General features: G+C 35.7%; 1 protein-coding gene across 1 annotated transcript in view; it reads left to right on the top strand.

Moving 5' to 3' along the window:
• LOC133179762 (unconventional myosin-Va-like) overlaps window positions 1-13,818 on the top strand; it is a 62,521-nt gene that overhangs the window by 30,930 nt on the left and 17,773 nt on the right. The window contains exons 24-34 of the mRNA XM_061314455.1: window positions 234-425; window positions 918-1,007; window positions 1,390-1,614; window positions 2,143-2,236; window positions 2,325-2,590; window positions 3,799-3,882; window positions 4,181-4,345; window positions 7,377-7,553; window positions 9,546-9,672; window positions 10,425-10,463; window positions 11,140-11,329. Of these exons, the coding sequence (XP_061170439.1) occupies window positions 234-425; window positions 918-1,007; window positions 1,390-1,614; window positions 2,143-2,236; window positions 2,325-2,590; window positions 3,799-3,882; window positions 4,181-4,345; window positions 7,377-7,553; window positions 9,546-9,672; window positions 10,425-10,463; window positions 11,140-11,329 (1,649 nt within the window). The remainder of the gene's footprint in view (window positions 1-233; window positions 426-917; window positions 1,008-1,389; window positions 1,615-2,142; window positions 2,237-2,324; window positions 2,591-3,798; window positions 3,883-4,180; window positions 4,346-7,376; window positions 7,554-9,545; window positions 9,673-10,424; window positions 10,464-11,139; window positions 11,330-13,818) is intronic.

The raw sequence follows: 13,818 nt of genomic DNA on the forward strand, positions 1-13,818 counted from the left end.
TTCTCTTTTCCTTCATGATTATAAAACCTTCCATACAGGAACTCTAAGAAACTGCTTATTTCTCGCCAAGAGATTGTAATCAGAGCAGCATATAATAAAACCTCACTGAATCCTTAGCATCTCGTGTCTGGGTCCATTGAATGAGACCTTAAAAATAATGTCCCAACCTAACATATCAATGTGTATTTCCTTATGAAAACAACCATTAATTTAGCTTTGTGGTCTTTTAACAGTCAGCCATTCGAGGATTCTTTGGACGCATTCTGTTTAAGAAGGAGCTACATGAACATCGCGCGATCACGATTCAGAAACTCGTACGATCCTGGCTGGCCAGGAAGAGGTACAAGAGAGTAATGCGGGGGATCGTGTTACTACAGAGTCACTTCCGACGACGCCGAGCCAAGAAGGAGCTTAAACAACTCAAGGTAGGGGGCATTAAGTCAGCATAAAGCAAGAGTAATTGTTAGGGAGTGTTAATTATTGGAATTTATTTTGATTGTAATCACTGATTAAGCAGGTAGCATTCATTAAGCTTGGATTAATAATAGATGTGATTATCATATAGATTTTGTTTCAAATACATGTCATGATGTTTAATAGAAAATCTGAAATCCAAATATGAAATATTCTATCTTAATATACAGGATCCTGAAAGTTATAACTAATTTCTCTAATATTCAGTTGATGATTAAGGAGAAGCATCCCGTCAACTGAACTTCTTAAATTGATAAATTACGTTCAGTTTGCAGGTTTTTTAACTTTCAACATGTAGTTATTCTCTTTCAGTTTTTAGCTTGTAGTTATATACTTTCAGTTTGTAGTTATGTACTTTCAGTTTGTATTTATGTACTTTCAGTTTGTAGTTGTGTACTTTCAGTTTGTAGTTATGTACTTTCAGTTTCATGCTTTGATTTCAGATTGAGGCTAAGTCTGTGGAACACATTAAGAATGTTAACAAAGGCCTGGAGAACAAGATCATACAGCTACAACAGAAACTGGATGCCAAGGTAAGGGAGGGGATCCAAAAATTGTACAAAATAGGGAGTGCATCTGAATCAAAATTGGGGTGTGGATCTGATTCAAAAAATAGGGTGTGGATATGAATTGAAATAGTGTGTAGATACAGTAAAAGATCAGTATAAGTAAGTCACCGTGATGTTGAATTAGAATTCTTTATAATAGAGATTCTTTATATCAGTGTTAGAAACAGTGAAAAATAAGGAAGTTCTTTATAACCAAGTTAAATTGTATGGTGCGACTCTGAATCAGATTATTCTGCTTGTGTGGAGATTGAGATACTCACCAGCAGATAAAGAATTCAAATATTACCTACATCATCTGAATTATACATGGATCAGAAATATAAATTCTTACTGTGTTTTATTACAGAACAAGGAGGGTATGACCATAAAAGAACAAGAGGTTTACATTAAACAACTGAAGACTGAGATGGAGAAGCTGAGGTCCTCGAGTGAGGAGGCCAAGAAGTCCTCAAACAAGATCACGGACCTGATACAGCAAATCAAGGACCTCCAGGAAGAACTCAGTAAAGAGAGGGAGGACAAGCAGGTCCTCATCACAGAAAAAGAGGAGTTAGTGAAGGAACACACACAGGTAAGAGAAAGAGAGAGAGAGGGGGGGAGGACAAACAGGTCCTCATCACAGAGTAAGACGAGTTAGTGGAGGAACATACACAGGTGAGAGAGAGAGAGAACAGGTCCTCATCACAGAGAAAGGGGAGTTAGTGAAGGAACATACACAGGTGAGAGAGAAACAGGGGAAGATGGAGAGAGAGAGAGAAAAACAGGTCCTTGTCACTGAGAAAGAGAAATTACAGAAGGAAAACAGAGAGAGAGAGAGAGAGATGGGGGATGTAGGAGGCAGGTCATCATATTGAGAAAGGACTGTTGAAGGAACACACACAGGTAACAGAGAGAGAGAGAGAGAGAGAGAAAGGAAGAGGTTCTTATCACAAAAAAGAGTTAAAAATAGAAAAGCACAAGGATGAGAGAAAGAAAGAAAAAGGAGAAATAAGTCCTCATAGCTACTAAAGGAATACACACAAAATAAAGTGAGAATGAGAAGGCTTAGCCTTTTACTTGTATTCATAAAGCAATATCTACCTATTCTTGTTTGTTACAGGTGTTAAGTAAGATGGCAGAGGAGAAATGTAAACTGAAGGAAGAACTAGAGGAGGCCAACCTTAAATTACAGCAACAGGAGACCAGCACGGATGGTAGGGGGATCCAAGGTTTCTTTCGATTAATATATTAGAAATAGTGGTGGATCACGAATCTGCATAATGATTTTATTTATCATTTAAGATGTGCTAAAGAGGAAATTAGAGGAAGCTACCCAACAACTCCAGGCTGAGTTTGATTCCGAGCGTAGCCACCACCAGAGACTCGTTAAAGAGCACGCTCGACTCCAGCAGAGGTTCGAGAATCTACAGTCTGAGATGCAGATGGTGACGTCACCACACGGCCACAAGCGGACTCCGTCTGACATCAGTGCGATAAGTCTGGAGTCCTACACCAGCTCTGCGTCCCCTGACGAAGTCAAGTATGAGGAGGAGGCACCAGAGGACAAGGTAAGTAACTTAAGGCTCATTTACCTTCTTATAAGAGAGATAACTCTTACTGTAAGGGGAAAATAGATTAATTCCTCCCAAAAAATTGTAATATGATGGAATTGTTTTTATTTTATTTATGACTTAGATTTCTTTTGGAAAATCATTGTCTTCAAAGCAAATTTTGTTTGAGTAAACAAAGAGATGATGAAATTGTGGTGTTGATGGGTTTTTTAGCTCACCTGAGCCGAAGGCTCAAGTGAGCTTTTCTGATCACATTTTGTCCGTCGTCCGTCCGTCCGTCTGTCCGTCTGTCTGTCTGTCTGTCCGTCTGTCTGTCTGTCCGTCCGTCTGTAAACTTTTCACATTTTTGACTTCTTCTCAAGAACCACTGGGCCAATTTTGACCAAACTTGGTACAAAGCATCCTTGGGTGAAGGGGAATTTAAATTGTTAACATGAAGGGGCAAGTCCCCTCACAAGGGGAGATAATCAAGAGAAGACAAAAATAGGGTGGGGTCATTAAAAAATCTTCTTCTCAAGAACCACAGGGCCAGTAAAGCTGAAACTTATATGGAAGCATCCTGGGGTAGTGTAGATTCTAAATTGTTCAAATCATGACCCCCGGGGGTAGGGCGGGGCCACAATGTGGAATCAATGTTTTACATAGAAATATATAGGAAAAATCTTTAAAAATCTTCTTCTCAAGAACCACTGGGCCAGAAAAGCTGAAACTTATGTGGAAGCATGCTGGGGTAGTGTAAATTCTAAATTGTTAAAATCATGACCCCCGGGGGAAGGGCGGGGCCACAATAGGGAATCCAATTTTTATATTGAAATATATAGAAAAAAAATCTTCTTCTCAAGAACCACTTGGTCAGGAATGCTAAGACTTTTGTAGAAGCATCCTGAGGCAGCGTAACTTCTAAACTATTCAAATCTTGACCCCTGGGGGTAGGGCAGGGCCACAAAAGGGAATCCAAGTTTTACATTGAAATATATAGGAAAAATCTTTAAAAATTTTCTCCTCAAGAACCTCTTGGCCAGTAAAGCTGAAACTTATATGGAAACATCCTGGGGTAGTGTAGATTCCAAATTGTTAGAATCATGACCCCCATGGGTAGGGCGGGGTCACAATAGGTATTACAAAAAGATCGTCTGGTGAAGAGCAGCAGGGCCAAAGTTATTCAGGTGAGCGTTGTGGCCCATGGGCCTCTTGTTTATGTATAGGATCAAGGTTATGGAACAAAGAAGAAGAAGAAGGCACCTGCTCCTCCTGTACCCACAGCAAGTGCCATGGAGAAAGAAATGAAGGTAAGACTTTCTTCTAAAAAATTAGAAACTATGTCACTGGAAACAAATTTATTTTATGACTATTCTTAATGAATGCCTAGAGTGAAATTAATTTATTATTTTAAAAGAAATCCAGAGAACTGGGATCTTTGTATACACATGGTCAAGTGGATAAATTCTATTTCCACTTATATTTCTGTTTCTCAGCCATACATACTTCTTAGGAAAAAATTAAGTCTGTGTCTCAGTGGTGGATCCAAGATTCAAAATTTGCAGTTGCCCTGTCATGAGTGGTGGATCAAACTTTTTTTTTTTGTAGGATGTTGATGTTGGTTTGATTCTGAGGCTACAGAACAAGATGAAGGAAATTGAGCAACAGAAAACAAAACTAGAGGAGAAGCTGAGGCAGTACGAAGAAGAGGGTCACCCAAGGGCAGGCAACTCTGACGATGTTATCTCAAACTCAGCTTTTGATGCTCTTAAGGTAGGTGTAATCATTACAGTACTTAGAAAAAAACACAGGAGTGGATCAAACGTTTCACCATTTCTGGGATGGATCAGTCCCTCACCCACCCAAATATATATTGAACTTGAAGGCTGCAGGACACAAAAAAGGAAAACTTCTCTTTTTGTTGTCAAATAAGAATTTGAATTTTCAATCTTTCTAGCATCAGATTTAGCCTCTGTCATAAAGATTTCACATTTATCCTGCTCCACTCATGCTAATTACCAGAATTTATTCTTATCAGCCAATCAAATTCCCAGAATTTACTCATTCTAGCCAATCAAATGTCAAGCATTAATTCCTATCCAGCCAATCAAATGTCCAGTGTTAATTCCTCCCAGCCAATCAAATGTCCAGCATTAGTTCCTCCTAGCCAATCACCAGACCTCACACTGTATGTTGTTCTTCCTTTTCAGTGTGCTAAAACTCAGTGTTTTAAGTTTAGGATGTATATTTTTTTTAGTTCTTACTTTGTAAAATTTTATGAAATTTTATTATAGTTGTGATAGAGCATGAAGTGTGTGCTGATGTTAAAGAAAAAAAAATGTTAAATTTGTTAGAAATTTCTGTATAAAGTCTCAGGGGAGGTAACTCATTTAAAATTGAAAAACAGAAGAAAAAAAAATCACCAGTAAATCTTGTAACTAAAGAAAACTTGTCATCAAATTTTTTGCTTTTCTTCCTATACTTCTGTAAAATAAAATAAATTTATTTCTCTTCTTCACTTTTTCATTTCTTTTCTCTATAAAATCTTTCAAATTAAATTACTAATTCTGTCAACTATTACTAAACTACAGCTTGTATACAACTAGAAGGGTGATATTTCTTTGATATAAGTATATTTATTGATTCGGCAAAAGGAAGATGATAATTCAGAAAACAATTGACATATTAATTACAGAAGAAATAATTCTGTCTCAATGAATATTTTACATAGATAAAAGGGAGATAACTTTCAGGTTAAAGTTAGATAACTCTATTCCATCTCATATTTATCTCTATTTCCTTATGCAGGCTACACAGCATTACAGACAGACCGACAGGCTGAGTTTTAACTTGTTCTCTGTCTTAAGGACATTTGTACTCACTTGTCTACATTATATTGTTGAATGGGACTTATTACAATGATTTAATTATAAATCCTATTTATAGACATGTATATCTACCTGTTACGGCTATCTAAACATTGTGTACTGGACAGATTTCATTCATATTTATATTTTTTTTTATTTCTACTTATTCCTTGTCTTTTTTTGAATTAAATTTATTTTTTAAAAGTGAATTGGAAAAGTGTCAAGATAATTTGACAATTTTATTATATTTCTCAATTAGCAAACCATTTTTGAATGTTGTAGATTTACTTAAGGGGATTTAGTTTGTTAAAACTTACAGAAGAGAAACTCTTCAATTTATACCATTTGTAGCCTGCATTGACTTTAGCGTACATGCAAAGTTTCAGAAAAATCTACCAGCTGGGTATTTTTAGGGACCATCTCAAAATACACTTATATTTACTGTAGAATTGTTTGGAGAAATCCATTTTTTTTCACTTCAAAGTAAACACTACAAGTTTGTGCAATGGAAACCCTTGTTGGCCCTCTTAAATGAATATTCTACAAATATATTAGGTGTAAGCCTTACACATTTGAGCAAAGAATACTTATTTGAAATATATACCCATTATCACTCTGTGAAATAAACTTTTCCATGAAGATCAGTCATTCCTTGTAGCAGATTTATGTACCTGGTACATTCAAGTAGAAAAGGTGTCAGATAATTTTGTTCAGAAAGTGTTTGTAGCATGTTACAATTTGAATAATAAAATGAAAGAAATGAGGGAAAAGATAGCTAACAGAAAACAGAAAAATCCCTGATTACAGAATGGGGGTACTCATCAGGTAGCTTAACCAAGGAAGACAACTCCTGTATGACTCGAGGGGTTAAGGCCTCTCTTTATCAATGCTTTAAACAGATTTGGGTGAATTTCTCTTGGTGTAAGTGCATGACCTAAGAAGAAAATGATGTGTTTTATCATAAATCCCTAACTTGTTTAATATTTATTTAAACCTCACTGAAGAATAAATCTAACATATACAGAATGGGTCTTGGCCATTTTCAACATGTATCAAAAACATTTCTCTGTAATTCAAAAACAAACATTTTATTCTGTGTTCTGCTTGTCATTTAAGGTTGTTTTTTTGTTAATTATTTGGAGAACTTCCTCATATAAGCTTTTTTCTCTTTCCCATTGTACTTCAGGTGAGGGGAATTGCTCTATGTTTTAATGATAACTGTTTTAATCTCTTATCTTAAATTTAAGAACTATCTCTCTTAAAATTTGTTTTAAATTGATTATGGAGAGTTGAATCAGAGGGCAGGTGACAGAAAATAAGACAATACCCTAAGCTTGAGGATGCTACATATGACTCAACTGAAACGAGTTTTTGTATAACATCATAAGGGACATGAAGTAAGAGTTATATCCCTTACACAAAGTTACCTCCCCTGTAATTGCTCGTCTGCTGAAGTATTGTGTAGGAAATGCCCATGTTTTGCTGGGCATAGCTTAAGGTAGTACATTTAATTCAATTTTTATTCTGAGTTTTGATTTTTGTTGCATGCTTGAATTTTCCTTGTTTGTGTGTACTTGTTTGTGGTGGATCTAGAATTTCTGAATAAAAATTGAAGTTGAATGTAGAAATTTACTTTATTAATCAATTTTGAATTTTTACCATGTTTAATGATTCTTGTTATTAATTCATTGATTTAAAACTTAAAGAACCCATAGCAAATAAAAATAAAATGAAAAAACAAACAAACAACAAACTAACATAAACAAAAAACAATAAGCTTAAAAGATAAAGAAAAGGAAAACAACAGAGAAAAAAATAGCGCTTCAGATTCAACAGAATATACCTGTAACTCTTAGATCCACCACTGAGGTTTTGTTTGATCACCTGTTTATTTTATGCACGGACCTTTGTATCTTTTCTCTCCCCTCCCCCTGCAGCAACAGCTTGTAAACGCAGACGATGTTCAGCTCGTGATCAAGTTACAGAAACGTGTGGCTGAGCTTGAAATGACAAAATCCAAGCTCGCTGATGAACTTGATGAGAGGGACGATGAGGACGAGGAAAAATCGGGATTTAAAATCACCACCCCCGAGTTTGCTTATAATAACTTAAAGGTAATGATGGACAGGGTTTCAGAAACAAAGAACAAACTGGTCTGTAGTTAGTTCTATAAAATTATGTCAGAGTCAACACATTTTAATGTTTGTTGTTAATGTTGATCAAAATTGTCCACTGTTCTTTACAATGACATGATAGCCCCCCCCCCCCCCCCCCCCCCCCAAAAAAAAAATTACGTGTAGATTTTCTCCAAAATATCTCTGAAATTTAGAAATTGAACTTCAGACTTTCAGACTAGCTGTGAATAATTCACAGTTAACTAGATGTGTAGTTTAACAATAGTCAAGCTTTACATTAAATGTTTTCTTTACTTTGCTTTACTATGCAAAATCACAATTTTTTTTTTTTAGCTTCTAATTAGTATATAGGTGTTGAAAGTAGAGTCTAGCAACTTAAAACTTTTTGTTGCAATTTGACCCAAATAACTGTCACATTACCTAGTAAACTGTCACATGACCCAGTAAACTGTCACATGACCCAGTTACATGTACCTAAGAACAGTAAGCTTTAATTCATGTGACCAAGTTAGCTTTTTAACAGGTGACCATGTTGGCTTTTTGACAGGTGACCATGTTTGCTTTTTGTTATGTGACCAAGTTGGCTGTTTGTCATGTGACCAAGTTAGCTGTTTTGTCATGTGACCACATTATGTCATGTGACTATAGCTACAGCCTTTGTTACAGAGTATGAATGGACATATAGACAAGGAACCTCCACATGATAATAAAGAGGAGGTAACTCTGAACGGAAAAAATAGCATTATTTGAAAAAAGACTTATTGGACAGTAATAGCAATGTAATAAATTATACAGTATTAGATTAAAAGGGGAGATATCACAATAACAAAATTATGATAATAACCAAACTTAACCTGTAGAATCTGATTGATTGATTGATTGTATATTGTTTTACGTCCCATTCGAGAATTTTTCACTCATATAGAGACGTCACCATATACCGGTGAAGGGCTTCAAATTTTGACCTTTACTCGGCACTCAGGGCCATTGAGCAGTGAGGGATCTTTATCGTGCCAACGCCTGCCGTGACACGGGGCCTCGGTTTTTAAGGTCTCATCCGAAGGACCCGCAACTTTCACTTCAAAGTGCCGAGCGCATGGCGAAGGAACAGTTGCTACCTATTTTTTATCGACTTAGGTCTGTCGCGGCCGAGATTCGAACTCACGACCTCCCGATCACGGAGCGAGCGCTCTACCGATTGAGCTACCGTGAACGGTTGTAGAATCTGAAAGATTACCATCTAATTTAGACCTGATGTAAAATTCAGTCTAAAATAAAACCTGGATTGTCTGCAGTCATGAACATTATTAGTGATATGAATTCACATTATTAGCATCTTGGATATTAACAATTGTTCATTTTGCATGAAAATCTCATGAGAAATCTACATGGTAAAATATAACATGCCTCTATAAAATTGAAAGAGAACCATAAAATACATGGTGAAATTTGTAATCAAATCTGTTCCCCCTACAGTATAGGTTCTAAATTTATTGTATTTCCTGAGTCTTCCAATTGCATCACACATCCTCCACTCCCCTCTGTATTTACCTTGAATGTTTTATGTATTATAAAATGTCTGATATAAATAATAAGATCTCATGCATGTATTGTGATATTTACTTTCCTGTATATTGAATTCTTTATAATTGAGAAAAATAATATTAATCATGTTGAGAGAGTTAGGTCATTCAGAAGAGAGAAAACTGAAATTGTAACCTTTGAAATTTCAAATGCAAGTATAATCTCTTACATAGAATATGGAATTCTTATTCAATTTGTTTAAAGAGAGGTAACTCATACAAAATTTCTCATTCAATTTGTTTAAAGAAAGGATACCATTATGAAAATCTATAACCCTTACAATATTTGATGCAAGAGATAACTTTTTCAAAATTTAATTAAAAAATAGAGATAACTCTTACAAAATTTGTTTAAAGAGAGATAACTCTTACTGGTTCTCCTAAACAGATGCAGGAGCTTCAGAATGAGAACGATAAGCTGAAGAGAGAGGTGTCCAAGTTAATGAAGTCCATCTCCGAGAATGTCAGCTTCGAGAAAGGAGGAACTAATTCCCCCGCCGGCAAGGAGTTTATGGGTAAGTCTATATATAGTCATTGGACTTGTGGTGACTTGTGATTTTATTGCTTGCTCAGAATCAGTCTATGTGGTGTTGTGTTACTAATGTTGAAATACTAATTATCTTGCATTAATGTTTGTTATATTGGTTTCTACAGGCAGAGAATGTTTAAAGTCATTTTTACACTTTATTTCTTTTGTCAAGAGGGCATGGCACCCTAATTAGTCTAGAACATTTTAAAGAAATAGAAATAGTCAAATTAAAAAAATCCTCAGTAAAATGTAAATGTATTGTACTTGCATGAAGTATATTTGGCAAAAATTAATTTATTAATATGTAAGTGTAGATTTGATTTCAGATGTGTTAGATATAGATATATATGAGCTTGAATGCTGTTCGTTACCTCCATATATTTCATGTAAAGACATCTAGCTATATACTTGAGTAAGCAGATGCTGCTCTATGCAAAAAGCGCTAAAAAGAATACAAATCCAAATATAATACATTTACAGTATTCTGTAGTTATTTGTTTTTCTTTAGCTGGCCAGTAGAGAATTCCTTGTTAGTGTTGATTAGTTTTCTGTTTTCTCTTTCTATATATTCCTTCTATCTGCATGCTTCTCTTCACTGTGATTGGTTGATTTGTTGTCATGTGATCTCTGCTTGGTGTGTGATTGGTCCTCCCAATAATCACTATTAACTGTGAAATGATTGGATGTTACTAACAACATGCTGTGTTTCTCTCTGCTTTGATTGGCTGATTTTAAAAGATGCTAAGAAAATAGAGGATCAAGTGAGAGTATTTAAAGGTAATCATCTTAAATAAGGAAAGAGAGTAAAATTTTAGTGTTATAAAGTAAGATCAAAAATATGTTCTAAAAAGAATGAGATAATCAATTTGAAATCTTTTTATAAAATCAAAGTGATTTTAAGTTTTAAAACAACAGCAGATACACAGGTATAATGATATGACCCCGTACTAAAGGATTCCAATTGCTGCAGAAACTATCAGATCAAGGCTTCTTTTAGTTCTATTTTTTTACTCAACACTGTAGAATATTGTAATGAAATGTTTAGAAAAATTCTTTAAATTTCTGGTATTTCTTTAATTACCAAATGTTTTATGTTTGAGTGACAATTTTGGACTTACAATTTCATCAAGATCAAAGTTATGCCCAATCGATGATTCAGTGTCTGCTATTGTACAAAAAGAATCTGTTAAAGTCATGATGCACAAAATTGTATTTATATTTAAGTCCAGGTCAGAAGAGATGAAAGCAGTGAGGAAATGTAGGTTAATGTTATAAAAATAATGAATGTAATTTATCAAGGACACACTTTACTTGAACCTCTATTTAATGATATTGATCAATGCATAAAATAGTTAGAAACAAATTGTACAACAATCAGATCTAGATTTGAACTATGCACTTCAAACATTATCAACAATACCACTTAGAGTAAAGGTTACTTTGTTGTTTACAGACCAGTTTACAGCGATGGCTGACGAGTTAGACAGACGTCGTGAGGAGTGTTTACAGTTACGGGCAATGTTAGCAGAGAAAAGCATCACAACACATGCCATCGCGAAAGAGTCATACGGAGGGAATGATGACCTAGTTAATGAAGATAATGAGCTAGCACTTGCTTACAGAACTCAAAAAGAACTCAACAGGTAAGTTAGGCTCTCATTTAGAACTCAGATAGAACTCAACAGGTAAGTTAGGCTCACATATGCGACTCAGATAGAACTCAACAAGAAGTTGAAATGTGACCTGGAATTATGGGTAAATAGAGATTTAAATAGATACTCAGTAAAACTTGAATAGAAAGTCAATAGAGATGGAAGTCATGTGTAGATCTCGTAATGAAATCTGACAGGTGAGTGAAAATTCATCAGTCAAAGAAACACATGAGATACTACCAAAATTTACCTGGCTGCAGGACATGGGAAAAAAGTTAATAGGTGCTTGTGTACCTAGCAGGTGTGTGAGTGTACTTTGTATGTGTGTGTTGTGTCACCAAGTGTGGAAACATAATTAGCAGTGTAAATGTGTACTTGATAGGCATGTGAGTTTGCTTGGTATGAGAGTGTACTCAACATGTATATGACCTTAGTCCACAGGTGTATGTGCATGTACTCAACATGTATATGAGCTTAGTCCACAGGTGTATGTGAGTGTACTCAACATGTATATGACCTTAGTCCACAGGTGTATGTGCGTGTACTCAACATGTATATGAGCTTACTCCACAGGTGTATGTGAGTGTACTCAACATGTATACGAGCTTACTCCACAGGTGTATGTGAGTGTACTCAACATGTATGTGAGTTTACTCCACGGGTGTATGTGAGTGTACTCAACATGAGTATGAGCTTAGTCCACAAGTGTATGTGAGTGTACTCAACATGTATATGAGCTAAGTCCACAGGTGTATGTGAGTGTACTCAACATGTATATGAGCTTAGTCCACAGGTGTTTGAGAGTGTACTCAACATGTATATGAGCTTAGTCCACAAGTGTATGTGAGTGTACTCAACATGCATATGAGCTTAGTCCACAGGTGTATGTGATGTACTCAACATGTATATGAGCTTAGTCCACAAGTGTATGTGAGTGTACTCAACATGTATATGAGCTTAGTCCACAGGTGTTTGAGAGTGTACTCAACATGTATATGAGCTTAGTCCACAGGTGTATGTGAGTGTACTCAACATGCATATGATCTTAGTCCACAGGTGTATGTGAGTGTACTCAACATGTATATGAGCTTAGTCCACAGGTGTATGTGAGTGTACTCAACATGTATATGAGCTTAGTCCACAGGTGTTTGAGAGTGTACTCAACATGTATATGAGCTTAGTCCACAGGTGTTTGAGAGTGTACTCAACATGTATATGAGCTTAGTCCGCAGGTGTATGTGAGTGTACTCAACATGCATATGAGCTTAGTCCACAGGTGTATGTGAGTGTACTCAACATGTATATGAGCTTAGTCCACAGGTGTATGTGAGTGTACTCAACATGTATATGAGCTTAGTCCACAGGTGTATGTGAGTGTACTCAACATGCATATGAGCTTAGTCCACAGGTGTATGTGAGTGTACTCAACATGTATATTATTATTTTTAAATCACATGATCTTAATACAGTAGAGATAGAGAAGTTTTGTTATTGAAAATGGACTAAAACAAAAATGGTCAATCCTGTCTCTGTGTATGAGAGAAATTTTTTTTACAATCACATTCCAAGCAAATGTCAAGAATTTTATGATAATCTACATTCTCTGCAATGGAAAAACCTTTCTGGAAAGAAGAATGACAAGTGTGTCATCCAGAGTAAAGAACTTGAAAGATAAAGGGGTGGAATGACCCTACATCCACATCAGCAGCATTACTATGTTATTTTGGAACCAACTAACAGTACTTGATTTGGATTTCGACCCGGATCCCCGGTAATGTCAGCAGACATAGACCAGCAGACCTGTATGTCTATATATTGACAGATTGTAATTCTATGTCAGTGAGCCTTACTCTTGATAGACCAGCAGACCTGTATGTCTATATATTGACAGATTGTAATTCTATGTCAGTGAGCCTTACTCTTGATAGACCAGCAGACCTGTATGTCTATATATTGACAGATTGTAATTCTATGTCAGTGAGCCTTACTCTTGATAGACCAGCAGACCTGCCTGTCTATCCATCAACAGATAACACATTAACAATTCTGTCCTGTATCAGTCAGTTTCTGGAAGGTGATGACAGTATAGAAGTAGCTAACTTATGGTAAGTTTATCCATTTAATATATTTACTGTATTAAAAGAATAAGACTTTTTGAGCTATTGAGTGGTTAATACAAGTAATCAATGTTGTGATACTTGAACACTTTCATTATTTAGATTGTTTGGGGAGTTGTAACCAGTACATAAATCTAGGAGGAAGGGGGAGGTCTTCATCCTTGTTTAAATGTTTGTTGATATTGTTTTTGACCTTTGAGACGACAGTCTATAAATAGATTGTGGGGGAGGTTTCACCTAAGAATACAGGTAACACTGCCCTTGTCACCTGTGTCAGGTGTGGTAATCTGGTTGTTTGTGTTTTAGTTGGATTAGGGAAATTTATTTTTCATGCATTGATATTAAGAAATGATGAATAATTTA

Source organism: Saccostrea echinata, unplaced genomic scaffold, assembly GCF_033153115.1.
Source record: "Saccostrea echinata isolate AGI-Se365-2 ecotype Australia unplaced genomic scaffold, CSIRO_AGI_Sech_v1 ptg000005l, whole genome shotgun sequence".
NCBI lineage: Eukaryota > Metazoa > Mollusca > Bivalvia > Ostreida > Ostreidae > Saccostrea > Saccostrea echinata.